Source organism: Anthonomus grandis, chromosome 13, assembly GCF_022605725.1.
Source record: "Anthonomus grandis grandis chromosome 13, icAntGran1.3, whole genome shotgun sequence".
NCBI classification, from domain to species: Eukaryota; Metazoa; Arthropoda; class Insecta; order Coleoptera; family Curculionidae; genus Anthonomus; species Anthonomus grandis.
The window spans coordinates 5,860,757-5,887,469 of record NC_065558.1 but is presented as its reverse complement, the minus strand read 5'-3'; the positions used below and the strand labels follow the sequence as shown (position 1 = coordinate 5,887,469).

General features: G+C 31.8%; 3 protein-coding genes across 4 annotated transcripts; 2 read left to right on the top strand and 1 right to left on the bottom strand.

Moving 5' to 3' along the window:
* Nucleotides 1–2,639: 2,639 nt before the first annotated feature.
* On the top strand, nt 2,640–4,051 carry LOC126743595 (protein lifeguard 4-like). The gene is made up of 5 exons (XM_050450760.1): nt 2,640–2,807; nt 2,945–3,194; nt 3,251–3,356; nt 3,433–3,584; nt 3,640–4,051. Exons 1-5 carry the CDS (start codon nt 2,657–2,659, stop codon nt 3,890–3,892), a joined length of 912 nt encoding a protein of 303 aa, XP_050306717.1. The 5' UTR covers nt 2,640–2,656; the 3' UTR covers nt 3,893–4,051.
* Nucleotides 4,043–21,794, bottom strand: LOC126743593 (anoctamin-1). 2 transcript variants are annotated; one of them, XM_050450756.1, is made up of 20 exons: nt 21,680–21,794; nt 21,191–21,355; nt 20,921–21,133; nt 16,866–17,105; nt 16,649–16,814; nt 16,525–16,593; nt 16,379–16,450; nt 16,059–16,222; nt 15,834–16,002; nt 15,532–15,764; nt 14,578–14,738; nt 14,285–14,523; nt 14,069–14,233; nt 13,814–14,017; nt 13,629–13,757; nt 12,631–12,748; nt 12,369–12,574; nt 6,039–6,211; nt 5,625–5,878; nt 4,043–4,574 (listed from the first exon to the last, which is right to left on the bottom strand). In XM_050450756.1, the coding sequence occupies exons 2-20, from the start codon at nt 21,319–21,321 to the stop codon at nt 4,375–4,377; spliced, it is 3,306 nt and encodes a 1,101-aa protein (XP_050306713.1). In that variant the 5' UTR covers nt 21,322–21,355; nt 21,680–21,794; the 3' UTR covers nt 4,043–4,374. The 2 variants fall into 2 exon arrangements, with proteins under 2 accessions (XP_050306713.1, XP_050306714.1); XM_050450757.1 differs by lacking the exon at nt 16,379–16,450.
* A 13-nt stretch (nt 21,795–21,807) lies between these two features.
* On the top strand, nt 21,808–26,525 carry LOC126743596 (signal peptidase complex subunit 2). Its single transcript, XM_050450761.1, has 5 exons — nt 21,808–21,974; nt 22,068–22,136; nt 22,193–22,326; nt 25,934–26,089; nt 26,246–26,525. Exons 1-5 carry the CDS (start codon nt 21,933–21,935, stop codon nt 26,430–26,432), a joined length of 588 nt encoding a protein of 195 aa, XP_050306718.1. The 5' UTR covers nt 21,808–21,932; the 3' UTR covers nt 26,433–26,525.
* Nucleotides 26,526–26,713: the final 188 nt, after the last annotated feature.

Sequence of the window (26,713 nt, the reverse complement as noted above, 5' to 3'; positions counted from 1 at the left end):
ATAAGGAACAATGCGACAGGCGCCGCTGTTGGCACTTAGGCCCACAAGCTCGACCTGCCTTTCTGGAGATAGGTCCTACGTTTATGACATGCGTGTTTACTGGCGCTTTCAATGGTTATATGGACTTAGGTCGCTTATAGGACATCCATCCCAGTAAATAGGTCTGTTTTTTGCAAAAATGTTAATACTAAAATTTTTGGCACTTAGGCTCTCTAGCTTTTCCACCCTTCAATTGTCACTCAGAAACTGGTCACTTGAAATCACTTTCAATTATAAGAACTGAAAAGACCTAATGCTAATGCAATGGGAAATTTCAAACGCTATGGGTCATAATGGCTACTGGCGGGAGATTTAAGTACTCAATTGTAAAAATATTAAGCAATAGGGCAATACTAAGTCTCATTTTTCTTTTTTTAATATGGTTTACTTATTAAAAAATTACTAAGATACACTTACTAGATAAACTTAAACATAAAAGCCACTAAAACGCCAAAACTATGACATCTAAGCACAACGCTCTAAAGTATGACGTCTAAACTTACCCTAAGGTTTTAACAGAAGCGGAAATGTGCCGTAGTGGAGGCAGAATTGAATAGCGCTAAATTTAAATTTTATTTTGAGATACGTGAAAGGTTCATACAAACTGATTAAGAAAAACACAAAAATTGACTGGTCAAATTTTATCTATGGGTAGCGCCACCTGGTACTGTTGAAACTAAAATACAATTCCTTCATTTTGCCGGGTAGTCTTAATTGATTTTATTGGAATTAGAGATACATTCTGCATCTGCCTTAACTATCGAAATTAGAGCAACATCGGAGTGTTTTCGTATGAATATGTTTCAAATAAAATCAGTAAGTTTATGATGGTACCATAAAAATATAACAGTGCTCATGTGAACTTCTGTAGGTTTCTCTGATATATAAACTTGTTATTCCCACGGCTTTTACCCTATTTAAAACAACGATTTCATATATTAAGATAATGAACTCCAAATGGGAAATGAATTGTGTTTCAGGAAAATACGTATTTTAGACAAAACCAGTTTTAAGTTAGTAACTTATATATAATAATATATAAAGTTTTTACCACCACCGGATGTACCAAATCGCGTCCTGATTCTGTCTATTTCAGACCTTGAAATGTTTTCAACAATAAAAAAATCATTACGTGTAATTTTCGACATAATAACACCGGAGGAAGTCCGCAACGTCATCGCCGAACCAGTTTTTATGTTACGCAACTGTAATAGTTATCAAAACATTATACCGCAGTTCAATAAAAGTTTTGATACCATCATCTTGTTCTTATTCATTAGCCACCCGGAGGAACAAAAGACGAAATAGCTTGTAACATAATGTTATCGCATTTATCGAAAATGGCATCTTGACAGGAAACATGCCTTTCCAATTACGTATATGTTTAGTTTAATTATTGAAATTTCCAACTAAAGTGCACGGAATAATTAATCTAAGTAAAGAAATTAATTTGAATGTCCCGCCAAACGCACCAAAGTTAGTTCGAGCCACGCGTGTTGAGGGCACCACCGTCAACAAAATGTCAAATAAATTATAACAAACTGTCAAGGTCACAGATCACTTGGTTTTTACGCTAGAATACTATATGCACCTTTTTACGTTTCCAAGATGGCGCCCGTCGGCCATTTTATAATCCGAGACAGTCATTTTAGTTTCTCCTGTATCAATTCTACAGTTCATTGTCATTTTAAATAAACAGCTGAACCAAAAGGTTCCATATGGCCTCTCCCTTTCCTATTCTAACACGATAAACTTTAACATTTGCAAATGGTTCGTTGTGCCGTTAGAACTGCATGCGATGCGAGACCCGTAGAGGCGAACAGAGCGAAGAGAAAGAGCATCTTGTCTATAGGAGGAACCCGAGACCAGCTGACAGTCGAACACACGGTACCCGGCCGGTTTTATACACACTATGCAAGATGCAGGAATGCGAAAAATAGAAGTTTACAAATGCATTAGCGAACCTAATTGAGAGTATATTGAGTCGTCGTTCGAGGGGATACTACAGATCGAAATCACGCTCTTCGTATGCGACGGATAATTATTCACGTTTTTAATTTTTTTTTCTTGTCCTTTGTAACAAACATCAGTTATTTATTTAATAACAAATTATATAAATACATATTTATAATATGACGACACTTTTTTTGAGTATTTAAAAATTGACCATATCATTTGTCACCTGTCAACGTCACAGAGTAGTTTAGAGCAATGTTGACAGGTGATAGATGTTTGCATATCGTCAACTGATTTTAGACATTTTCCTTTTCTGCAAGTGAAAAATAGATCAACGAGTCAATTGGCGGCAAATTCAAATTTATTCTGCTCCACTGTTTTTTATAATTTCAACTTGCTTTACTTCACGTGCTAAAGCTATGTGAATTTGAATTTTAAATGCAAAAAAATAGAATTTATTAAATCAAAAATATCTTTATTATTATAACTGTGGAGAGCTCGTTTAGGGTTTATCAACGCACGTAATAAAGTTTTGGGGGTTTAGTGTTGTTACAAATGGTCGACAGTGGTAGGCAACCAGTTTAACCATTTTAAACTAGCCCTGTAGAATTACAGACTTCTTGCAGCAGTTTGTCGTTTTAAGTAAAACCGTTGAACAGAGATGGCGCCAGGCCCATCACGTGATATATCTCAAGATCAGCTGATATTATTTTCCTTTGACAGTTTAAAATTTGTTTTGACGTGTTTTACTCCCAATACACAAAAACATAGAGTTTTTATACAATATTCCAGGCTAAAAACTGTTATTAAAGGTACCAAAATCATTCATACCATCAAATTTATCTCAAAATCAATTTTCTCGCCTAGCAACAATACCTGGACATTAAAAACACTTTCACTATTTTAACCTGAATGTGGACTAGTTAATTACTTTTGATATCCCTTACAGAACAGATGATGTCCCACTCCCAAACTGTCCCTCTAATTCTCTCAGAAGATGTGGAACAAGGAGGTAAAGAATATGATGGTATCGAAAATGATTTTGCTTACAGGAATAATGTGGCACAGGGGAGCAAAACCATCCGTCTGGCCTTCCTTAGGAAGGTTTACGGTTTGCTTAGCATGCAAATCTTTTTAACAATGGTTATCGCTGCCGTATTTATGTTCACACCGCCAATTAAAGGGTTCGTTCAGACCAAGTAAGTAGTTTTCAGTATTTCGCAAACCAAAAAATCAATCACTGTTTATATTTTAGCGATTGGATGATGATGCTCAGTTTCCTGGCCAGTATTTTTATTTTGATTCCCCTTCATATTAAAAGGCGAGAATACCCCACCAATTTTATCTTGTTGGCGGCATTTGTAAGTTTAATTTAATAGGACCATAAAACTTACTAGGATAGCTGTTATAGGTTTAACGATATTTGTTATTTTATAGACTGTAGTACAAGGTTACACAATTGGAGTCATAGTAACATTTTACTCAAAAACAATCGTTTTGGAAGCCTTGCTGCTCACATTTTTAGTGTTGGGATGTCTGACAGTCTACACTTTCCAATCCAAACATGATTTTTCTGCAATGCATTCAGGGTAAGCGATGAAACTATGGAAGTTAACTTTTAACCGTTAATCTGATAATTTTCAGTTTGTTTGCTGGCCTAATTATTTTAATAGTGGGAGGAATCTTACAACTTTTCATCCAATCCGCTATATTTGAGCTTTTTATTGGATTTGGTGGTGCATTTTTGTTCTGCTTATTTATTATTTTTGACACTAAAATGATAATGGAAAACTTGTCTCCAGAAGAATACATTTTGGCCACCATCAACTTATATATGGACATTATCAATTTGTTTTTGTACATTTTGAGAATATTGCAAGCACTGAATAGACAGTAAATATTTTTATACTTTTTATTTTTTAATAGTGACAAAGATGTTTTAATAAATGTCTATTGTATAATTGGCTTGATTTTATAATTTTGTGATTTTAGGTGGTATTATATTGTTTATATTTTAGTTCAAATGAATAAATAATACAAAAGAATATAAAAATTAGCACTTCTTTTATTGCAAAAACAAAACATTGCACTGGTAACAGAAAGACTAGATAAACATTTATATGGATAACATTTAGTAGACTTGAGAAAGTTGAATAACAAAAAAAATATTCGACTATTATTAGGAAGCATTTTTTTTTATCACAAGGGTTATGTACAGTAACTTTGGATAAGGTACAATTTCTTTAAGCACAAAAATAAGTACATTAATCGATAATCACATTTCTTAAAAAGCAAAGGAGTATTTTATTATAATCAGATCTAAAATGTCATGGCATACATTTTTTTATACATTCATTCTCTTAAGTTACAGGAACTTAATTATATTGAGTTGGGACTACTTGATTCCTCTCTAACTTTGCTGTTTGTTTGCTGCTCGTCCCCATGAACAATTAAATCAAAATCACTTTGAGACAAAGATTTGCTAATCAGTAAGTCCCATTGCTCGGGAGTTGCTGGGGCCTCCTCTATATTGCGTAATTTTTCTTTACGCTTTACTGTAGATTCAGAGTGTGTGTGTTCTATAAAAAAAATATCACAATAACAATTTGTAAAATGAATGGAAATAACAAAGGATCAAACTTGATAAGCAGGTAAAACTGCCATCAATAAAGAGGCGCAGAAATCAACAATAATCCCTGCTATATATTTTGGGCTCTGTTCAGAAGACTGCACACTTTTACATCTCTAACCTTGATAGTATTAACCATCAGTTATATTTTTTTATATAGGGTGTTATTTGTTAAGAGACTGATATTTCACTGAGTAATTTTTTAAGGTATGTGTGTGGTCCTAAATGTTTGATTTTCAAGATACAGGGTGTCAAAGATTAATTTTTATTTTTTCTGCATAATTTCCTAAACATTGTCGATTTCTGAACGAAAATTGGTACCTACTTGGGGGTTTTTTGACACAAGAAATTTGAATCTGTCTTAATTTAGCTCTTACTTGTAGAGGACGCTATCGGAATAAAAAAATAAATCATAATCATTGATCAAAAATTCCAGGCAGTTGATACCACACCCGAAATATACCTCAAAAAAAAACCTAATAAAAAATCAAAATACTACAGGAATTGTCCAAAGAGTACGCCAATCAAAGGATGCGTACAGACAGGTGGTGGACATTTTCTTCAACATTTATTGTGATATTGATCTGGTTTTTCACCCCGTTTTTATTTAATGTTCGTCTGTTAATTTTTAAAAAAAAAATTTTTATTTTGATTGAAAAAAGTAATTTTACAGAATCTTTTCGCATTTATAAAACACACATGCATCGATTATTTTAAACTGAAATAACTCGGAAACGCTTGCTGCTAGCGACATCTAAGACAGTACCTTTTTTTCCAGTAAAAATTATGAAAGAATTTATTTGTTTGACCAAAAATATAATACAAGGTTGTAGGAAACGTCATGAATTATGCAGAAAAAATAAAAATTAATATTGACGCCCTGAATTTTGAAAACCAAACATTATAGACCACACATGTATAAAAACTTTTTCCCTCAAAAAATCATCCTGTGCAATATCGGACACTTAAATAACACCCTGTATATTGAGAAAAAACTTACGCATTTCACTGCACCTCGCCCTCCTACTCTCCTCCTTAATTATAATTTCGTTAGTAATATACGCCTCCCTGCGTATTTTATCTCTCAATTCGCCCGGCATGTCCGGGATGCACCACTTGACAATAATCATGACCAGAACCACCAAATTTTCGAAAATGACCACAAAAATCAGTTTCGCCGCCAAGATGTGCCAGTAGAGAGCGTTACGGTCGTACTTTTCCGGACTCCAAGGGGGATTTCTGTAATCCGGATACCTTAACAAAAAATGATTTTAATTACTTTTCAGGTTGAGTATATGGAGTCTATATTGCCAACTTCAGGTCTTTTTTAAAGAAGATTTTTTAAAATCATTGTGTACTTTCTTAATCTAACTCCATCTGAAAAATCACTCTTAAGTCATCTCAAAACTTTTACCTGCAAATGGATTCGGAACTGGCGTTTCTCGGCCTCGATTCCCCATCAAAGTCGGACGTGTTAAAATACGATAAGGAATTGTTTAAATAACCGTCTAAAGTACCTTCCGAGCTCACAGATAATCGGTAGACCAATCGTGGAATATAGTCTGACGTAAAAGCTATTATAAATCCCTGGAAGACACAAGTTTAATAACAAAGAGAACACACTCTTTTTCAATATTAGGATTGAAATATGAACTTTACATTCTAACCTTCTTGTTTTGAGACACACACAAAGAACAAATTAAACATAGGCTATATGCGTCTCAGAAATCTGTACAGATTTAAAAATGTCTTAAAGAGTAAAACCAAATATTATCTCCGCAATAGCCTTATTCTTTCCTTACTGGACTACGGTGATATCGTATATTCTAATTCTATAACATCTGAGCTTTCTAGATCCATACAAGAATTGCAAAATAGCTGTGTAAGATTTTCTTATGGCGCTGCCTATCGGGAGCATATCACACCTTATTTAAACATAAATTCTATTTTAAATATGAAAAGGAGAAGAAAATTATGCCTTTATACACTGGTGGCCAAAAATTCAATTTTTATGGATATATTTTATCTAAAGCAAAGGAAAAACCGGTTGAGCTTATTAGTTTTCAGGATAAACAACATAGTTTGAAGAAACAAATTCCATAGATTTTTATTGCTTGCAATTTTTCTCAATATTTTTCTTATCAAATTTCAATAATTTTGTTTGACTGCTAGGTGGCCAAAATTGGATTGACAAACAACATATTTATCTCTGAGTTTTATTTTTCTTAGTTTTTTTTTTCTTTGAGTTTCTCTGAGCGTTGGTTTCTGTTGATTTGACTTTTCTTACTATTAGTTTTGAAAAATATTCACAATGCCACGTGGTATAACTTTATCGATCGATATTAAGATGCGAATAATCGACGATTACAGGAAAGGAGTTAAACAGGCGGATATTGCTTGAAAATTTTCCCTTTTGAGGGCAACAGTAATTTAAACAATAAAAAAATGTAATCTCTAAGTAGGTGTTGTATCTCTAAAAAAACTGGCCGACCAAAGAAGACCACTAGTCGTGTTGACAAATTAATTTAAAAAAAAGCAATACTTGACCCATTCGCAACTTCAAAAGAAATCAAGCTGCATTTGGAAGAAGGTGTGGGTTCAGTTAGTTGTCGTACCATTAGAAGGAGACTTCAATATAGTGATTTAAAAACGCCCTGCAAAGAAACCACTGCTAAGTTTAAAAAACGTACGGGCGCGATTGAGCTTTACTCGGGAACATAGTCACTGGACAGTCTCCGAATGGAAAAAGGTCATTTTTAGTGATGAATCAAAGTTCAATTTAATTAATTCGGATGGCAAAAGATATGTTAGGCGTCCTGTGAACCAAAGGTATGATCCCAAATATACGGTGTCCACAGTCAAGCATGGAGGTGGTTCCGTGATGGTGTGGGGGTTTTTTTCGGGCTATGGGATGGATCCACTACACTTACACTACGTTTCATGTATAAAGACATACTGCAGGATGTTATAGTAATCCAAGAAAAAATTAATGTTATCAAATGGCCGTCACGGTCACCGGACCTAAATCCGATCGAGAACATTTGGGATTACATTGATCGTCACATCCGATGCAAAAATTTCAAAAATAAACAAGAACTTTTTGAAGCTTTGAAGGCATGCTGGATATCCATTGACACATTGACAATTTAATTAGGTCAATGCCCCAAAGGTTGGTAAAAGTGAGAAGAAATAGAGGATATGCAACGCATTATTGAATAAAACCCTTTAAATTTTCTATACTTATTTTTATTTTAGTAAGCTTTGAATTTGTCAATTTAATTTTGGCCACTTGAAAATTGTTTAGTTTTTTATTTTTTTTTTAATAAAATTGGGTATTACGAATAAATAGTTTAAATATAATTAAACATTACAAATAGGCTCCGTTGTTTTTTAATCAGGTACTGTCCCACCTAATTTATCATTTCCTAAACCGTGATATAAACAAATTTAAAAAATAAGTAGTTGTCAATCTACTTTTGGCCACCAGTGTATATAAAATAATAAAGTCGGGGCAACCCCCTTATTTAAATAAGTTATTTACTACTCTCTCGCATTTACATAATACTCGTAATACTGGAAGTTTTAGGATACCTCAACATAGAACAAGTCATTTTCGGTTGTCGGAGTTACAATGCGGAATAACTTGCCAAATAATATTAAAGATTTGCCACTTAATAAATTATACACCAAGGTTAAGCCAATTCTTTTCGACCCCCAACGAGATGCCTAGTAGTATGTTTAACATAAACTGCAAAGTCAACTAAGACCAAAGATAAGCTGGCCTGTTTAATATTTCTTTTGTCTATTCTTGTTGCCTTCCGTCGCATGCCAGCCAAATTGCATTGCCATTTTAGTTTCTGCCCTTTTTAGTTTTAGTTTTGTTCTTTTTTAGGTTAATTAGGATTAATTAGGTTAATTAGTATAAATAGGATTTTTTTCTGTGTTTATTGATAATCTTTTCAGTTTCAATATGATGGTTTGTAATGTCATTTTCTTGTTAAGGCCTGTTTCACGCAATTGCGCTTTTTTTGACTTTGACTTTTTGACACTCTGACCCAGATGCGAAAGTTCAACAAAACTCGTTTTTGGTGACCTTAGAGAGTGTGGCATCAGATAAACTGCATGGGTGACGGGTATTCTGGTTTAGAATAAACTTTATTAGCAAAAAATATGCTATACAATTGAGTTAAAGTACACATTTCTATAAAGAAATTAGATAAAATAATATTTAAATTCATAACAACAAACTTAAAACTAAAAAGAATAAGCTATACTCTTATGGTACAGTTTCAAAAACTGTATGTTTACATAGTCTACAAAATCTTTTTAATGTTTCACAGCTTTTATTAAGTTATGTGTTGTAATATTTAAGACTATTATAATAAAGATTATTTTGACTATAGTATTTATTTTTTTTGCATATAAAAATTATTTTTTGATCTCGTTTCATAACTATAAATTTCCCTAACAAATGTACAATTTTCTTGTAAATCTTGAGGAGCTAGTCCATGTATTATTTTGTAAATTAAACTAAGTGTGTTATATACATATTGTTGGTTCACACTTAGTAAATTAGTTTCTGTTAATATACTTCTTATTTTATTTAATATACATTGTAAAGCTTTTTTTTTTTGTATTATTTGTATATTTCAGTTTTATTTAATAAAAAAATAGTAGTGACAAGCAATAGTTTAGGTGTGGTTGAATGATGGTTTTATAAATTGATAACTTAATATTTTTAGATAGATCTTTACTTATTTTAAATATTAAACTTACTTTTGTTTGCCATTTAATTTGCGATATGTGTAGCATGATTACTGCAAATTAAGTATCTATCCATGACTGCCCCTAAGTATTTGATTTCATCTACCTTCTATATCACGTTATTTGTAAAAATAACATCATACACATTTTCTATATTTATAGGATTATGTAACCACCACTTTTTAAAATTTTTAATTTACTATTTATAATATTATTATAGAGAATATTACTATAGAGTTTCAATTAGATTAATATCTGTTCCAATGATATAATCATCAAAGTATAAAATATTTTAGTTTAAGTAATAAATAGTGTAAAGTATTATTGTTAGGATGCCTAACAATGAGTTTTTATTAATATAAATTGTCAATAGTCAGGGAATGGTGGAGGGGGTGGTCCATATATGTACCAGCAGGTATTTATGGTGGTACACATGTGTACCAACAGGTATTATCTACAATTTCATAAAAACAGAAAAAATGCTATACCAACATTTATTTAAAAAAAATAATACAAAAACGGCTTTGCAAAGTAGAAAATGAACCTAATTAACTATTTGGTATGATATAACATAAAACAGAACTTGCACAATGGAATAATGCACTCTCAGCAAAGAGTTTTTCTTCTTGTTTATTTTTTCTCTTCAGAACATCTAGTGCATCTTCTTCTGGTTGATCCCTCTACAGGCAGATGTAATGCTGAAGATCCGTATAATTTTGTTTTTCTTGAAGGAGAGCCTTGTTTCGGTAATGGTAAGCTTGTATATCGTATACCTTCTGCTACTAATTCTTCTGCAAGTGTGGTAAGGAAGGAAAGAAAAGAAATGCTCTCATTTTTACGTCTCAGTTGATTATACATTATCCACGAATTTACTGCACACATATTGAGGAATGTGTAAAACACCTTTTTCCACCACTTTGCTGATTTTCGATCATGATCATATAGCCAAATAAATTGATCAGCCCTGATGGCCTCTGAACATTCGATATTTTGTTGTTCACCGGTTTTGCTTTTTTTGATAATTGTTTGTCAAATTGACAGTTACTCATAAGCGCAAAACTTCCTTTGTGTCCTGCAACTTTACACAAAGTAATCCAGAAGGAATGCATCTAAATTGAGATTCCCCTTTTTGGAGTTTGTTTCCCATACTTGGTACATTCTTGCGATTGGACATGCAAGTTCCCAAGGCTGCATAGTCTAGTGAAAGTAACAAATTCACACTTGTAAAAAAGCGATCAAAACACAACACAACATCATTTTCTTTAACTGTAGACGCAAGAGCTATTACGACTCGCTCTCCTAAAGTTAGGGCTTGATTTTTAGCGGGAATTGGGTCCTCTTTTCCAGAATATACATTGACATCATACGTATAACCGGAATCTGCATCGCAGCGAAGCCATAGTTTTATGCCCCTCTTGGTTGGTTTGAGGGGCATATATTGTTTCAAAGAAGATCGACTCTTGAATTTGGTCATAGATTCGTCGATACTGGCTATCCTGGCGACATTTTGGAAATGTGTATTTGAAACAAGATAATAAATCTTCAATATAATATGTTTTTGAAGCATTTGGGGGTTTTCGAGGAGAAGCAAAGTAAACTTTTAAGCTCAAAGTCATGTAACGATCTCTTGAAAAAGTTTCTTGAATTGTGCTATTTCCCATTGACTCCTTCTTGCTCCAATAATTTTTTAGGCTTGGAAGGCGATTGTAGCACATAATGAACATGCAGCCAAATAATTTCTGTATTTCTCCTTTGTCAGTAATTTTCTCATTCCTTTTTGTTAATTGGTTTAGGATTTTCAGATGTTCATTTGTACAATTTGCAATGTGCAAATAAAGAGAATGAGGAAATACTTTATGAAAAATTTGCATAGGTGTCAACTGCTTGGTGATATCTGGAGCCAGCATACACTCTCTTTCAGGAGGAAGGATTTTAGCAGGCTCAAATTTTTCGTCAGAAATGACCCAGAGAATTAGGTTTCAAGAACTAGGTTTCTATCAACAATTACCTGTGATGGTTGCGCAGAGTTTATGCCTGAGTTTCGATGCACAGTGGTTTGCATTGTTTCCGATAAAGACGACGAAGACATATCGGACGTATCACTGCCAGCTTCTTCATCGGAATCTGGTTCATAATTATCACTGGAGCCAGCAGAAAATGGTTCCGAATCTGAGGATTCTTCAATAAGCTTTTCCAGCTCTTTTCGTGAAAGTAGACGGCGGCGATCCGTATTGAAGCTGAAATCAAATAAACGTAATTACAGACCTGTTGGTATACATGTGTACCATCATAAATACCTGCTGGTACATATATGTACCACACGAACATACCCAAAAATACAAAAATAAAACATAGTTTTGGCCTACCTTTGTAACAGCACTGCACTTGCAATTGAATAATAAATAAAACTTAATAAAAAAACTGCATAAAGCACTTTGAGTGTCCTAAATAACTAATTTTATTGCAGCAATACTGCCGCTACTAAATACACGTGCTAACTAAATCAACATATCCACAATGCATATTGTAGGTACACTGCGGGAGCCTGATACACCGGACCGGTACACATTTATACCAAATAAAACGCTTTATTTTACAAACAGGAATTTTTAAATTTGCCTGGTACATATGTGTACCGTTCGGGACGAAAGGGTTATAGGGGTAACCATCTTTAATAACTTCAGAAAGATACATAAAATGTTTGTATTTATGCCTTCTACCTGTGTTTTTTTAGTTTTTATTTCTAGAGTTTGAAAGGTTTCCAGTTTTGAATCGGTTTGTACGTTTTTTTATTGTGCTTTCATAGCTTTCGCTTTTTGAATAGTAATTGACATTAGAAAATGCGTCCGCAGACAAACCGCATAAGTGCTCTATCTATCTAAACTAAGTAACACATAAAATTATGAACGCGACGGAAGTTTATGGGGTGCGAACTTTCGCATAGAACTAATTTACGTATTTATTCTAATTATAAACTCACGTTTGTCACAACGGAAAGTTTACCAACCGAGTCCAAAATCCGATACCAAACCCCAATGTCCCTCACACGTTGTGATACGGGTCTTCGGTACATGGTGAGCAGTTTTTTGGCGTCCAGTCTCATTTCCAAAATGTTATTTAGCAGGGCGAATAGGGGTGCCAAGGGAAAAGCCGCCACGAAAATCGTTACGAATCCATATTGGAGAACTGAAATCAGGGTTGTTATGACCCTAACAAGTTGTCAAATATTGGTGTAGATTTACCCATTTCGAGGTATTCGGGAAACAGACTTCTGGGGCCCCATTCTACCAATTTATAATCTTTGACCCATTGGGGCAGATCACCTTTGCGCGATTGGGTCTTGGATAGGCCGGTTTTCACCTAGAATTAATGACCATAAATTAGATAAGCTAAACCTCGCCTATAATGATCATTTATTTATTGAATACTTTGAAAATACCATACACTCTCAATGTGTCCGTCAATCTTAAGCAGTGCAGTATTAACTGTTATAATTAAAGCAAATTTACCATGTCAGTATGTGCATTTACTATATTTATTAAATTAACCTAAATGATACTAGATTTAGGAAAATCACAGCTTTTTTACTGTCGATATAGTCATTTTGCATAAAAATTAATCCATATGGTTAAAAAACCCGGCACTGATAGGTGACTCGTAAGGTGAACTTCAATAATAATGTTTGGTCGTCTTTTTTTCGATAACTGTTGACTTTAGGTATAGGACATGATGCATGAAACATACGTAGAATTCCACGCGAAATTCAAAATTGAAATAAAAAAAAGGTGCTTTCATTTGAAAAAATGAAGTTGATGGTCGTAATTTATTTTTGAGCAACCCTGTATATACAAACTTCACGTACAAAAATGCGGCAACTTGAAATAAAAATCGACGGGCCCGAGCGTTTTTTTTTTCGATGAACACACCTTGAATTTTAAATGAATTTAGACATAACTTTTGGGATGCACCGTATAAGGCTCATCCCTTTCCTTCTATGGTATTTGAAAAAGTAGAACAGGATGGTACATATTCTCGGTAACAAGTGTATTTGTTGGTCTAGTCAGAAGTGATATATCTGATATATCATCTATAAAGTTTCATTTTACTTTGATGTACTCATTATGACCAATAAAAAAACCGTTACTATTATTATTAGTGGAAATAGTTCTCTATGCACTTAATATAATTTCCCATTAATAAACACAATAAACTGTATTTTTCAAAAATTGTTTTGAAATACCTTCAGTGTATTCAGCCACTTGTAAAACAACGGAAAACACATCTCCAGAACGGTATTCATAGCCTGTTTTCCGATCATAATGACCGCAAGTTGGATGCATAATTCTAGCAAACACCCTCCTGGTCCGCACTGAAAAAAAAACACCTAATCACCCCAATTGCGTAAAACTACACGTTTTCCCTTACCTCTTCTTGTCGATACCCGAAAATCCGGTTGTAATGCCTGGGAGACCCAATAAACTTACCCTTAAAAAACGCGATATAAAAAATCGAGGCGTAATAATTGACGAACTGTAGAAGGTAAATTTTCAAGGTCAAAGAGTCATCGAATTCTGTTTGGGTGCGCAACAGTTCAAATTCCGTGAGGTATTCAGCCACATAATTGTAAATCTATTAAAAAAAAAACTCTACACCTTCAACTATATGGATCCTTACACCCACCTGATTAAAAATTAAAATAGCGACTAAATTTATCGATGCAGCGGTAACAGTAGAAAACAAAATGGCGTGACTGTTGTCCATTTTGCCCGATTGAACTTTCAAGGCGGCCAACACGGACATCCGGTAAAGGACCACTCCTAAAACGGTCGCTAAGGCCATACAGACCTTGAAATATCTCTTAGAAGGGTTTTGAATAATTTTCGGTGGAACCCTTACCAAAAGCAGCACCACTGAAAAACTGAAAATAGTATAAGGCACTCTGGTTTTCCAAAAAGGCACTCGGGGTTCCATGGTGTTCGTCACCATATTCACCGATTTTTTCACGTTTTTAATGTGCGACAGTTTGGCGAGGTATTTCGGCCTCGGATGTTCCTCTTGCAGGTCGAACCCGGTCAGATCCCACCGGTGAGTTATTTCTGCCGAATAACGTTTCCACATTTCCAAGAACGTTGTGGCTGGAAACCTACCGGTTAAAATCCGAGTATCGATCGATTTTGGGGTATACTTACCCCAAAGAGACATGAAAATAGCAAAGAAAACAGTAGTCGGGTTGTCGAATAAGTACGTTATTCGGGAATGCACGCAGGTTTCCTTCAAGTCCCAATAGTTGCACCAGTCGTCGCATAGAGGGCACATTTTTTCTTCTAGGTTTGAGTTGCAAATATCATTACTGAAAAATAAATGGCGATGTTATACAGGGAGAAGTACGTGTAAAACGGACAGGTACAGAAAACTACATTCTTAAGAAAAGACCCAATTAAACGTTTCCTGGAAATAGAAACGTTATTGCAGAATAGTCAGTTCTTTTTTTGTAGCCATTTTGTGCACTTTTCAGGTATTTGAAAGAATTTCTTATGTGTTTCAAGCTTTTGGACTAACTCTTCAAGGTATTTATAGTGTTTTTTGTTCCAGGCTTTTAATTAAATTTGTTATTTTATATTTCAGGCCTCCCTTTTCTCTTCGTCTGAAAATTACCTTTCACATCATGCAAATTACTTTTCCAGACATCTCAAGTAATTTTTCATGTTATTTTACCCTTTTGGACGCATTTTTTATGTATTCGAAATCCATGGCTTAGTTCGAATTCCAATTTAAATTAAAAGTCAAATAATTTATTTGTCATCAAAAAGAATACAATATAGAAAAATTAAGTATTAAAGAAATATGGCCACTAATTAAAGGCAAAATAAAACTCTTTGGCAATTACAAAACTGACAGCAATAAACTTACTTAAAAACAAGCTAATTTTCAAAGAACTCTTTAAATGACAATAATACTTATAAAAAAAACTTACCCTACATTTTATATAGAATTTAGGTACAAAAGTTAAATAAAAAAGGTCAGAAGTTAATCTTTTATTCATTTAGTTTATTGAATAATGTTCAAAATTATGTTTTCATGTAATATCTCTGGTAATATTCACTTTTTTACTTTACAAATTACTTAGTTTTTGAATGTCTTACCTTGGTTGGTGGTTATACAATGTCGAAAGAGCGTAAATAAAACAAATCAGACCAACTAAAGCGGGAGCAATCAAAATATGGGTGTAGTAACCCAGCCAAGCAAAGTACAGTGCAATTTTAACCCCAAAATATTCCTTTACAGTATCCAAAGGTTGGTACTTATACCATTTGCTTAATGGAACCCATTCCGTGTAAAGTAGGTTTCGTATTGAACCTTCTGTATTCAAATCACCCTGGAAAATAATTCATAAAATAACAGAAATATTATTGCCATAACTAGAAAATGAATTTTATTAACTTACATCGTGTAAAGGATAAGCAGCAATATACACCTCATCGCTTATCAGTCTCTCTATGCCAAAATCGAAATCGTTTTTGGTATTGTCACTAAAACGTTTCCTATCAAGGATGAATTGCACGATCCTAGAGTGGATTGCTGGTGTAAAAAAACAAGGCGAATCGGTATCAAACCTGGAAAACTAAATTTCTAACTCTCCTCCCATACGTCAAAGACACGAATTACTCACAAATATTCTCTATCTCTACTATAAATGGCGGTAAATCGTTGATAAGTTTTCTCCGGAAATTTTTCCTTGTCGAGAAAAACCGATTCTTTAATTTTGGCCCATTTGTCTGCAATTCCGTCTATTAAAAAGTTGGTTTGGCGCGACACCTGACGCAAGGCGGGCACCTAAAATGGTCAACGTGGTTTCTAAACATTTGTTTAAACAGAGAATTCTCCCCAAAAAAAAACCAGACAAAGCAACAAGAAAAAAACCGGTTAGTAGTAGTAAATAGGGAAAATATTAAAAAACAAAAACCCGGTTAAAAAAGTCTCTAAAGATACCTTCGATTTTAAATAGGAACTGGCGTTACCAAAAATATTCAGTCTGTATTCTTTGGAATACCTACACAACTCCTGGGAATAATAAAAAGTGATTTTAAAGAGCAACCAAAGACAAAAAATTTATTAAATAAAGAATTTACTCTTACCTCCTTCATAGGCATTCTCAGTTTTAAAATTTCACTATATCTTCTAAGCACCTCCTTTGGAGCATGAATCTGGAAATTACCAATTGAAAAAGCTAATAGTTCTTTTTAGCGAAATTTGCAATACCTTAATGAAATTCAATCCATTCGGCTCTGGAGGCTCATATTCAAGCTCTAAACCTTCTGCCTCTAAGTTTTTCTCGAAACATTTGCGTTTTTGAGCTTTTTCCATTGCTAGGGGGCTATTTGGGTTTTCATCTGATGCATCCCATACCAGGACAAAATCCACAGATCTAATAGACATAGTGCAAGCATTCATCAGTGATAAAAAAGGTTTTATTTACCTAACGCCATCTGAAAAAAATATGGTGGGTCTAGGGCATTTTTTCCCTATAGTTTCACAGCAAGAATTGGGCATTTGCGCAGTTTCACTAGTAAATTTCACATTATTTTGTTCTTTTTCATTAATTTCTTGAGGCATATTATTATCTCCAATGTTAAAATCCAAACCAACACCCTGGCCTGAATTTTGTTTAATTATTATGTGTGGAACTGAATGTTTTATTTCTCTCTCTATAAAGTCTCTAAAAAACATTTATGTAATTTATATGTCTCTGTGGGGTGAAAAAATCAATATTTAATTATGAGAGTGTATTAATTAAAAATGTTATTAATAGGGGGAGATGTAATGTAATTGTATTTTTTTGAATCGGGAAACTTTTGGGGGAAAAGGAATTGTGTTTGATGCATTGGATGGGGAAGATCATGTGGTTGGACTATTCTAGGATCTAAGTCAAGTTTTGACAGAGTCGATCACAGTTTGCTGTTGAAGAAGCTCTATGCACACAGGGTAAGCGAAGTTGCTCTTGACTATATACGATGTCCCAAAAGTAATGGATCAAACTCAAACAGGAGTCATTTACAATCAAAATCACCCCCTATGTTGTTATGCAATTGTGAATAGGTTAAAAGTTATAGCCATATATGTGTATTTTTTTAATTCCAGCACCTTTGTCAAATAAAAGCTTTTAAAAAAATTATACAGTTGATTAAACAATCGTTTTTTTCTATTGTACCTAGAAATGATGTGCCTCTCCAACAAAAATATGTTTCTTAAACATTACTTTTTAAGAGCACTAGAAAAACAATTTTTTTGGACTTTTTACAACTTTAAAAATAAGTACTTAACTTTGATGCCATTTTTTTGCAAAGAAAATATAAGACATGCGAGTGACCCTAAAACTTAAAAACTTCTTTAAATCATACTGATTCCAGCAAAGTACAACTTGAATAGATTATTAAAATTTCTTATTGTCTAATTAAATTTTTATTTTTTTAAGAAATAAGCACAAAAAATATTCCATGGCTAAATCAATATTTTGCTTTATTATTTTACGAAAAAATAATAAAATTAAGATAGTAAAGTGTCTCAAAAATGTTTAAAAATACATAAATATGTCGACTTCTAATACTGACCAATTTATCTGCGGTTATTTTGAAGAATGTTGATTTGTCGTGTTTTTTGTCGTAAACAAAATTTAAAAATAATTTAAAATAGGTAGTGTTGTGTTGTCCAGGTACTGGCTAAGTACATACAATTTTGTATTATTTATACAACTGAACACATAATGCCTTATACCGTCCGTGAGTATGCAGAAATGCATTATGTTTATGGATTTTGTAATAGAAACGCTCGAGCGGCTGAAAGGGTGTTTCAACGAGTGCATAACGCATACGTGGAGGGGCAGATTCCTGGAAATCCTCGCAGAATAGGAAGACCTGATGAAAATGCTGAGGCAGAAGATGACATCATTGAAATGGCATTAGAGGAACCTTCAACTAGTGTTCGCCGCATATCAAGACGGTCTGGTATTCCAAGAACAACAGTACACCGCATTCTACGAAGAAACCAATTGCATCCCTATCATGTACAACGGGTTCAAGATCTATTACCGGGTGATTATGACAAGAAGGTGGAATTTTGTAGAGAAATGCTTCATCGTAATAGGCAGGATCCACAATTTTTTAACAAAATTTTATGGTCAGACGAATCTAGTTTTCAGAGGGCGGGAATATTTAATATTCACAATTTACACCACTGGGCATATTTTAACCCCAGAATTGTAAGAAATGACCGCTTTCAACATCAATTTAGTGTGAACATGTGGAGTGGCATTCTTAACGGTTCATTAATTGGGCCGTTTGAACTATCAGCCAGATTAAATGGTGAAATCTATAGGAGATTTTTGGAAGAAAACTTACCTGTTTTACTTCAGGATATTCCATTAAATATTCGACAATCAATGTGGCTGCAGCACGATGGAGCGCCCGCCCATTACAGCATTCAGATGAGACAGTTTTTAAATGAGGCCTACCTTGGTCGTTGCATTGAACGGGGAGGTACAATTCGTTGCCCCGACCTCAATCCAATTGATTTTTTTCTATGGGGGTACTTTAAGGAGTTGGTATACGCCAGGGAAAATCGTAATGAGGAAGACTACGCCACCAAATAATTACAGCAACTAGATTAATTACCCAAAATGAACGTTCATTCAGAATGATTAAGAGAAATTTTATACGCTTATTACTTTTTAAGATGTAGGTTATGCATTAGATTTCGCGGCAGACATTTTGAACACTTATTGTAAATGATAGCAAAACTATCATGTAAAACAATAAACCATTTTCTAATGTTTTTTGTACCTTATTGCAATCCACCAACCCAACAAAACACAATTATTTGTTTTAAAAAATTAGTAAATATTGATTTAGCCATAAAATTCTTTTTTGCCTCTTTTTTGAAAAACTCAAAATTTAATTAGCCAATAAGAAATAATATATTTAAGTCATGCCTTGCTGGAATCGGTATAAAACGTAGAAGTTTTTAAGCTACAGGGTTCTTATGTCTTACATTTTTAAGAAAAAAATTGCATCAAAGTTAAGGGTACTTATTATTAAAGTTGTAAAGTCCAAAAAGAAATTTTTATTTAGCTCTTTCAAAAAGTAATATTTAAAAAAATATTTTTATTAGAAAGGTACATCACTTCTAGGTAAAAACAAACAAAAAAACGCATTGTTTAATCAACTGTATAATTTTTTTATAAGCTTTTATTTGACAGTGAGCTTGAATTTAAAAAATACATAAAAATGGCTATAACTTTTAAACTATTCACAATTGCATAACAACATAGGGGGTGATTTTGATTGAACATGACTCCCTCTATCCGCTGTTTGAGTTTGATCCATCACTTTTGGGACACTATTTAGAGTTTATTATATTTATGAATGGCATACAGGATCTCTGTGGGCCTTGGGTAGTGTAGTATTGTATGCAAATGATACAAATATTGTAATAAAAATGGAACTGTTGCCAAATTGTCAGAAGACTGTATAATTGACACAATCAAATAAATTTTATGACTATTGTGGTAATATACTAAAGTAGTAGTATAGCCTTATACTAAACACCAGCAAAACTATATTTATGCAACTATTTCCCAATAAATTATGTTCCAGTTAACCTAGCAGGAAAACAATAAAGCCAAGAAACTTTAGACTCACACTTCAAGTGTAAAGTTTCTTGGGCTCAATGTTGATCAGAAATTAATGTGGGAGAGTCATATTGATAAAGTTTGTAAGAAAATGAGCTCTCTCTATGTTTCTTAATTAGACAGTTAAAAAATAATGTTAATGTAGAAATACTAAAAATGATCTATTATGGGCTTGTGCAGTCTACTTTGCAATATGGTTTAATATTTTCGGGCTCATCAGCATATATCAATTGAGTCTTTCTAATGCAAAAAAAGATTTTGCGATGAATGGAAAATATAAAGCCAACCTCCGCATGTAGATATATTTTTCAAAAATAAAAATTTGTTAGCCTTCCTTGTTTATATATTCACCAATTGATAATATTTGTAAAACAAAATGAATCAAATTTTGATAAACATTGCACCATAGTCATCAGTGTTCAACAAGGAGGGCACAGAATTATTGGTTCTTCCATACTGCAAATTCACTGTAAGCCCGATCTGGCCTTCATGTATAGGGGGAAAGTGTATGACCCGAATGAAATGCATATTGAAAGAAGAGTACAACTCCAACAAATTTTTAATTGAATCTAGAGAATTCCCAGTTGAGCATGTATTTTATTCGGTTCAGGAATTTTTGGATTTTTCAACAACATAGTGGAGATTTTAATGTAGTATTGTATTTTTAATGCAAATTTGAAGTATTTTGTTCATTCTCTGCTATGACTAGTCAAATAAATTGCAGTAAATTCTTTCCTGTAATTTGCTGTGGTTTCATTGATGAATAGATTAGGCTAAGGAATAGAATTTCTTTTTTGTTTTTGTTTTACTGCTGACATGTGGCAATTTTTACTATACAATAAACTTACCTATTTGTATCCATAACTTCATCTAAATTTTCTCCACTTCTATATAAATCTACAACGGACATAGCAGATATATCATTACTTACATTGGAAGTATCACAGTTGGGTTCGAAAGAATTATTTTTGAAGTACACATTATTCTTATCTCTACTATTTACAATATCCATAGGATTTGCTATGGTGTTCCAATGGTGGATTGTATGTTTGTGCCTGCCCCTTTAAATTTTAATAATTATTGTTGTGTAATCTTTAAAATTAGGTTGCATAGCTTACTTTCCTGATAATATGCTTTTTTGTGGTATGTTATCCATTTGTGGTGAAGAGGAACTGCGCAAAAGGGGACTTTTATCATTGAAATGTTGTTGCTTGTGGTCATTTTGTCGCTTTGTTGAGATATCAGACATCTATTAGTGTGGAGTAGAGTTGGGTCCTGAGTTTCTATATATTAAACTGATTTAATTAGGGCTTCATAAAAGAATTAAACTCAAAATGGAAAATTTGAGGGCATGATGTTTTAAGCTTTGTTGTATGGTAACTAATATATATATTTATAAGTATATGAAGGAATATAGAGTTTCTTTGAGCGTAAGGTACCCTCAAGAGGTTCTGCTGAATAAGAAAACAATATAATACCTGGAAATATTGTTCAGCATAGTCTATTTTTAAATTCTTTTATATAAATAGAGTGACAGCTGCATAAATGAATTAAAAGTTGTGGTTTTGTTTAATTAATGCAATATGCTATGAGGGTGCATTACTTACATAAGTAATATGTATAATAACAATTAAATATTATAAAAATAAATCCATTTTTTGCCAATTTGTATTTTTTTTTTGAAATTTTGACGGTAATCCTAACCTCAATTGTAGTTTTGACTTTGACATTGACAGATGAAAGTTGCCGGCGACAATAAAAAAAACTCTGACGTGACGTGTCTCAAGGAAAATTCTCAGATTCATCAAACAGATTTCGAATAATTTTGAAAATATTCAAAAATTTGCTCAATTTCCCGTTATGGCACCAAAAGAAAACGAGTCCAAGGTAAAAGATGAGAAGGTAAGCAATATTTCATTCAGAAGGAAATAAGGAACACACTGCAAATCCTTATGTTCTATTTCAATAATTTTCTTATTATGATGATTCTTTCAGAAAATTGTTAAAATTAACAAGTGGGATGGAGCGGCAGTTAAAAATGCCCTGGACGATGGTGTAAAGGAGGTAAATTTTATTGTGTATAGATAACATAACTACAGCTTTCACAGCTTACATTTTAGGTGCTAACAAAAAAATTCAATTACCCAGAAAATTTCGGCCTGGTGGATGGCAGACTTGCAATCTGTACCATTGCTGTAGCGGTAGCTATGTTTGCCCTCATTTGGGATTATCTTTATCCCTTTCCAGAATCCAGGTATGAACCTATTTTTGAATTAATTAAGTATTGCATTAATCAACATAAGTAAAATCTGTATTGTTGTGACGAATTCATAATGAGTTACTTATTATATTGGGTATTATGTCACTTATAGCAAAAATCAATTTAGAAATTTTTATCTCACAAGCTCAACAATTGAAAAGAAGAAGAAAATAGACTAATTCACATATTTAAAAGAAATATGAACTTAAATCTGTAACGATACCATTCGATATACTTAATTTAATTTAAGTTCAATAAGTTTTAAATACAATAATTTACTTGAGGTATAATAGATTTTTTATATACCTAGGAGCTGAGGTTCAATCTATTAATCTCTGAGCTCGTTTCTTCTTTTCAATATCCTACCTAACTTTGTTATGAATATTACAATTAAAAAACGATAAAAAATATATATAATATTTTCTTCTTCTTTTCAATTGTTGAGCAGGTGAGATAAAAATTTCTAAATTGATTTTTGCTATAAGTGACGTAATACCCAATATAATAAGTAACTCATTATGAATTTGTCACAACAATACAGATTTTACTTAAATCAAAGGTATGGGCCTAATTGTTTAGATATTTTTAGACGTTTAGAAAAAATGTATATTAAACTATCTCACAGTGAAAATAGTATAACATTTTTACATAAATGCAAAATTAATAATTTAATACCAAAATGCTTAAGATTACACACATCATACAAAAATAATAAAACACATAAAATCTTAGAAAGAGCAAGTAAAGCGTTATTAAGAGAAAGAATTCAATTTCATAGATATAATAAAATTAATTTAAATAATGAAATACAAAAATTAAAAAATAACTTATTTAATTTAGTTAATCAAAATGATTTCAATCATATATGTTTCTGTATAAATAATAGTTATTTAAATAATTTTCAAAAACAAAAACAAATTCACATAAATAAAATAAATCTACTTTATAATGAAAATATAAATCAAGAACTTTTAAACACAAATAATAATGATTTTATAAATAAAACTGTTATTAATTTGTCAGATAGAGTTTTATCTGATACAGAAAAACTTGTTCTTTCTAAAGGTCTCAATTACTCAAAAAATTCTGCTAAAATTAAATATCATTTCAGTTATAGAAAACGCAACGAAAGACTTACCAAGGGATCAACAAGATGAATTTAGAATTAGGGCAAAAATAGAAATTGAAAAACCAATTAAAATTAAACAAAATCTAAACTCTTTAGAATTAAAAGCTTTAAAGACACTTAAAACCGATAATAATATTAAAATACTTCCAGCCGATAAAGTAATGCTACTGTTCTTTTAAATATTAATACTTATGAAAATAAATTAAATTTAATAATTAATGATGGCAATTATTCTAAATTATCTAAAGATCCTACAGAAAAAGTTGAAAGACAAATTTATAATTTACTTAAAAAGCATAAAAACCAATTTTCTAATATTGATAGATTTAAATTAACTCCACATAATAGTAAATCACCACATTTTTATGGTTTACCAAAAATACATAAAATAAATGTTTCTTTAAGACCTATAGTTAGTAGCATAAATTCACCTACTCATCCTCTTGCAAAATATCTTAACTCCATACACTAATAATTCTGATTCTTACATTAAAAATTCTCAACACTTTTTAGAAAAACTTTCTACAATTTCTTTTAACCCTCATGATCTATTGGTAAGTTTTGATGTTGTAAGTCTTTTTACTAATGTTCCTGTTGACAAAACTTTAAATATTGTTAAAAATAAATTAGAGAATGATAATAATTTGGCAGAACGTACAAAACACTAAGCGTTAATACAATTTTAGAACTTTTAACCTATTGTGTAAAAACTATTTATTTTCAATACAATAATGAATTTTATCAACAAAACTTTGGTATGGCTATGCGTTCTCCTCTTTCACCAATTTTAAGTAATATATTTATGGAAAATTTTGAATCTGAAATTATTAATACATTTGATAAAAAACCTAAAATATGGTGGCGTTCAATATATCACCATAACGAAATAGATCTTATAAATTTTTTAAATTACATTAACTCAAAAGAATCTGCTATAAAATTTACTCTTGAAAAGGAGGCTGATGGTCAGCTTCCTTTTCTTGATATTTTAATTAAAAAGGATTTACAAAATTTTGAAACTAGAATTTACCGTAAACCAACTCATACTAATAGATATCTTAATTTTAATTCTAATCATCCAATAATGGTAAAAAAAGGAGTGGTAAAAAGTTTATATGATCGTGCACACATTATTTGTAATAATCAATATTTAACAACTGAAAAAGATTTTATTAAAAATATCTTAATTCAAAATAATTATCCCAAAGAATTTTTAGAAAATTGCTTTAAAGAGTTTGATAATCCACGTATAAAATTGAATCAACCACTTTTTACGACAAATCTTATTTTACCATTTATTCCAGGTTTTTCTGATAAGATAAAAAGAATTGCTAAAAAATTTAATATAAGAACTATTTTAAAATCACAAAACACATTACGATACTTATTAACAAAAACTAAACCTTTCAATGAAAATGAATTTAATAAAAATGTAATCTATAAAATTCCTTGTATTTGTGGTAAATTTTACATAGGTGAAACCTGTAGACCATTACCAAAAAAAAATTAATGAACATAAATCTTACATAAAAAACAATGATTTTCAAAAATCAAAAATTACACAACATGCATTTGACAATAACCACAGAATAGACTGGAATGCTTCCTCAATTTTAGCAAAGGAACCAATTTCAAAATTACGTAAGCTAAAGGAAAGTGCATTTATAATGTTAAATGAAGAAAAATGCTTAGCTACTTGTTTGGTTGATTTTCATAATACATGGATTCCTTTGCTAAAGAGAGAAGTAGATCAGGGTATTCTCAAAATTAATTAATGATTTAAAATATTTGATATTCATGTATTTTCTATGATTAATTTACAGATCGCACCCCTTTAATTTTTAAAAAAGTAACCTTTGAAATTTTTGTTATCTTTCAAAATAGTTTGTCAAACTATTAATAAACCGTCAAATCATATAAAAAAGTATATAAAGTATTTTCGAATTAGGAAGAAATTTTGATGAGACTGCATTACTAAAAATTTGAAAGATAAGTATATTTTATTTTTAATTTAATTTAATTTAATTTTACTTTAATTACCTTGATAACGGTAGTAGATATAACTACCGAAACGTTGGTTCAAATTAGGTATTTTTTAAAAAAAGTGGGTCTTCTTGTTGTTTTTTATCGTTTTTTAATTGTAATATTCATAACAAAGTTAGGTAGGATATTGAAAAGAAGAAACGAGCTCAGAGATTAATAGATTGAACCTCAGCTCCTAGGTATGTAAAAAATCTATTATACCTGAAGTAATATATTGTATTTAAAACGTATAAAAAAAGTTTAAAAGTATATCGAACGGTATCGTTACAGATTTAAGTTCATATTTCTTTTAAATATGTGAATAAGTCTATTTTCTTCTTCTTTTCAATTGTTGAGCGTGTGAGATAAAAATTTCTAAATTGATTTTTGCTATAAGTGACGTAATACCCAATATAATAAGTAACTCATTAATCAACATTTCGGTTTTAGGCCAGTAATAATATTCAGTGTAACAACTTATTTTATTATGATGGGAGTTTTATCTTTATACACAACATATAAAGAAAAAGGCATATTTTGTGTGTGCAGCATTAAGGAAGGCCCTAAAAAGGGGCAGGTGTTGGAAGCAAGCTCTGTCATGGAAAAGTAAGTACATAGTAGACTCTTATTTTAAAAATATGCTTTTAGAAGTTTCATTGTGTTCAACTTAACTTTTATATAGTTCATAAGGTTCTAAAAGTACTGTAGATAAAGCTACAAAAGTAGAAAATTAAGCTGTCTCTAAAATTACACTGTTTATAGATATGACGATAAATATGAACTACATTTGTCTATAAAAGATCCAAAAACTGGACAACTGCGAGAAAGCAAGTCGAAGAAAAGTTGTGCGAATTTTGTGACCATTGATGGAGTAGTATGCCAAGATCTGTTGGAGAATGAAGTAACGAAACTGCACAATTCCTTGTTAAATGAGAAAAAGGATAAATAATTATAAATTACATGAAATTAAGTCTAAAATGTGTGTTTTAGTTAATTTTGTATTGTTTTATGCAATTAAAAAAAAATAAAATCCTTTTTTTTATATTTTAGGTTTAATTTTGAATTTTACGGGGAATTACAGTTTTTTTGCACAAAGTTGTTTTATTGCAGAACAAACGAAACCCATATCCTTTGACCAACTTAGTTGACTCTCTGTAATGTGAAAATTCAATAAATAAAAGCCTACTGAGATCAAAACTAAATTAGGTCAAATGCACCGAATCTATATAT

What these genes read in the sequence shown, in the direction of transcription:
- LOC126743595 (XM_050450760.1), top strand. Translation starts at nt 2,657, where the DNA reads ATGGCGCCAGGCCCATCACGTGATATATCTCAAGATCAGCTGATATTA. An exon ending in GCTAAAAACTGTTATTAAAG is followed by an intron (nt 2,808 to 2,944) that starts GTACCAAAATCA and finishes TATCCCTTACAG; the next exon opens with AACAGATGATGTCCCACTCC. An exon ending in TTTTCTGCAATGCATTCAGG is followed by an intron (nt 3,585 to 3,639) that starts GTAAGCGATGAA and finishes GATAATTTTCAG; the next exon opens with TTTGTTTGCTGGCCTAATTA.
- LOC126743593 (XM_050450756.1), bottom strand. Translation starts at nt 21,321, where the DNA reads ATGTCTGATATCTCAACAAAGCGACAAAATGACCACAAGCAACAACAT. An exon ending in AGTGGCTGAATACACTGAAG is followed by an intron (nt 12,749 to 13,628) that starts GTATTTCAAAAC and finishes CATTAATTCTAG; the next exon opens with GTGAAAACCGGCCTATCCAA. An exon ending in AACTTTCCGTTGTGACAAAC is followed by an intron (nt 6,212 to 12,368) that starts GTGAGTTTATAA and finishes TGTGTCTTCCAG; the next exon opens with GGATTTATAATAGCTTTTAC.
- LOC126743596 (XM_050450761.1), top strand. Translation starts at nt 21,933, where the DNA reads ATGGCACCAAAAGAAAACGAGTCCAAGGTAAAAGATGAGAAG. An exon ending in CCAAGGTAAAAGATGAGAAG is followed by an intron (nt 21,975 to 22,067) that starts GTAAGCAATATT and finishes TGATTCTTTCAG; the next exon opens with AAAATTGTTAAAATTAACAA. An exon ending in TATCCCTTTCCAGAATCCAG is followed by an intron (nt 22,327 to 25,933) that starts GTATGAACCTAT and finishes TTTCGGTTTTAG; the next exon opens with GCCAGTAATAATATTCAGTG.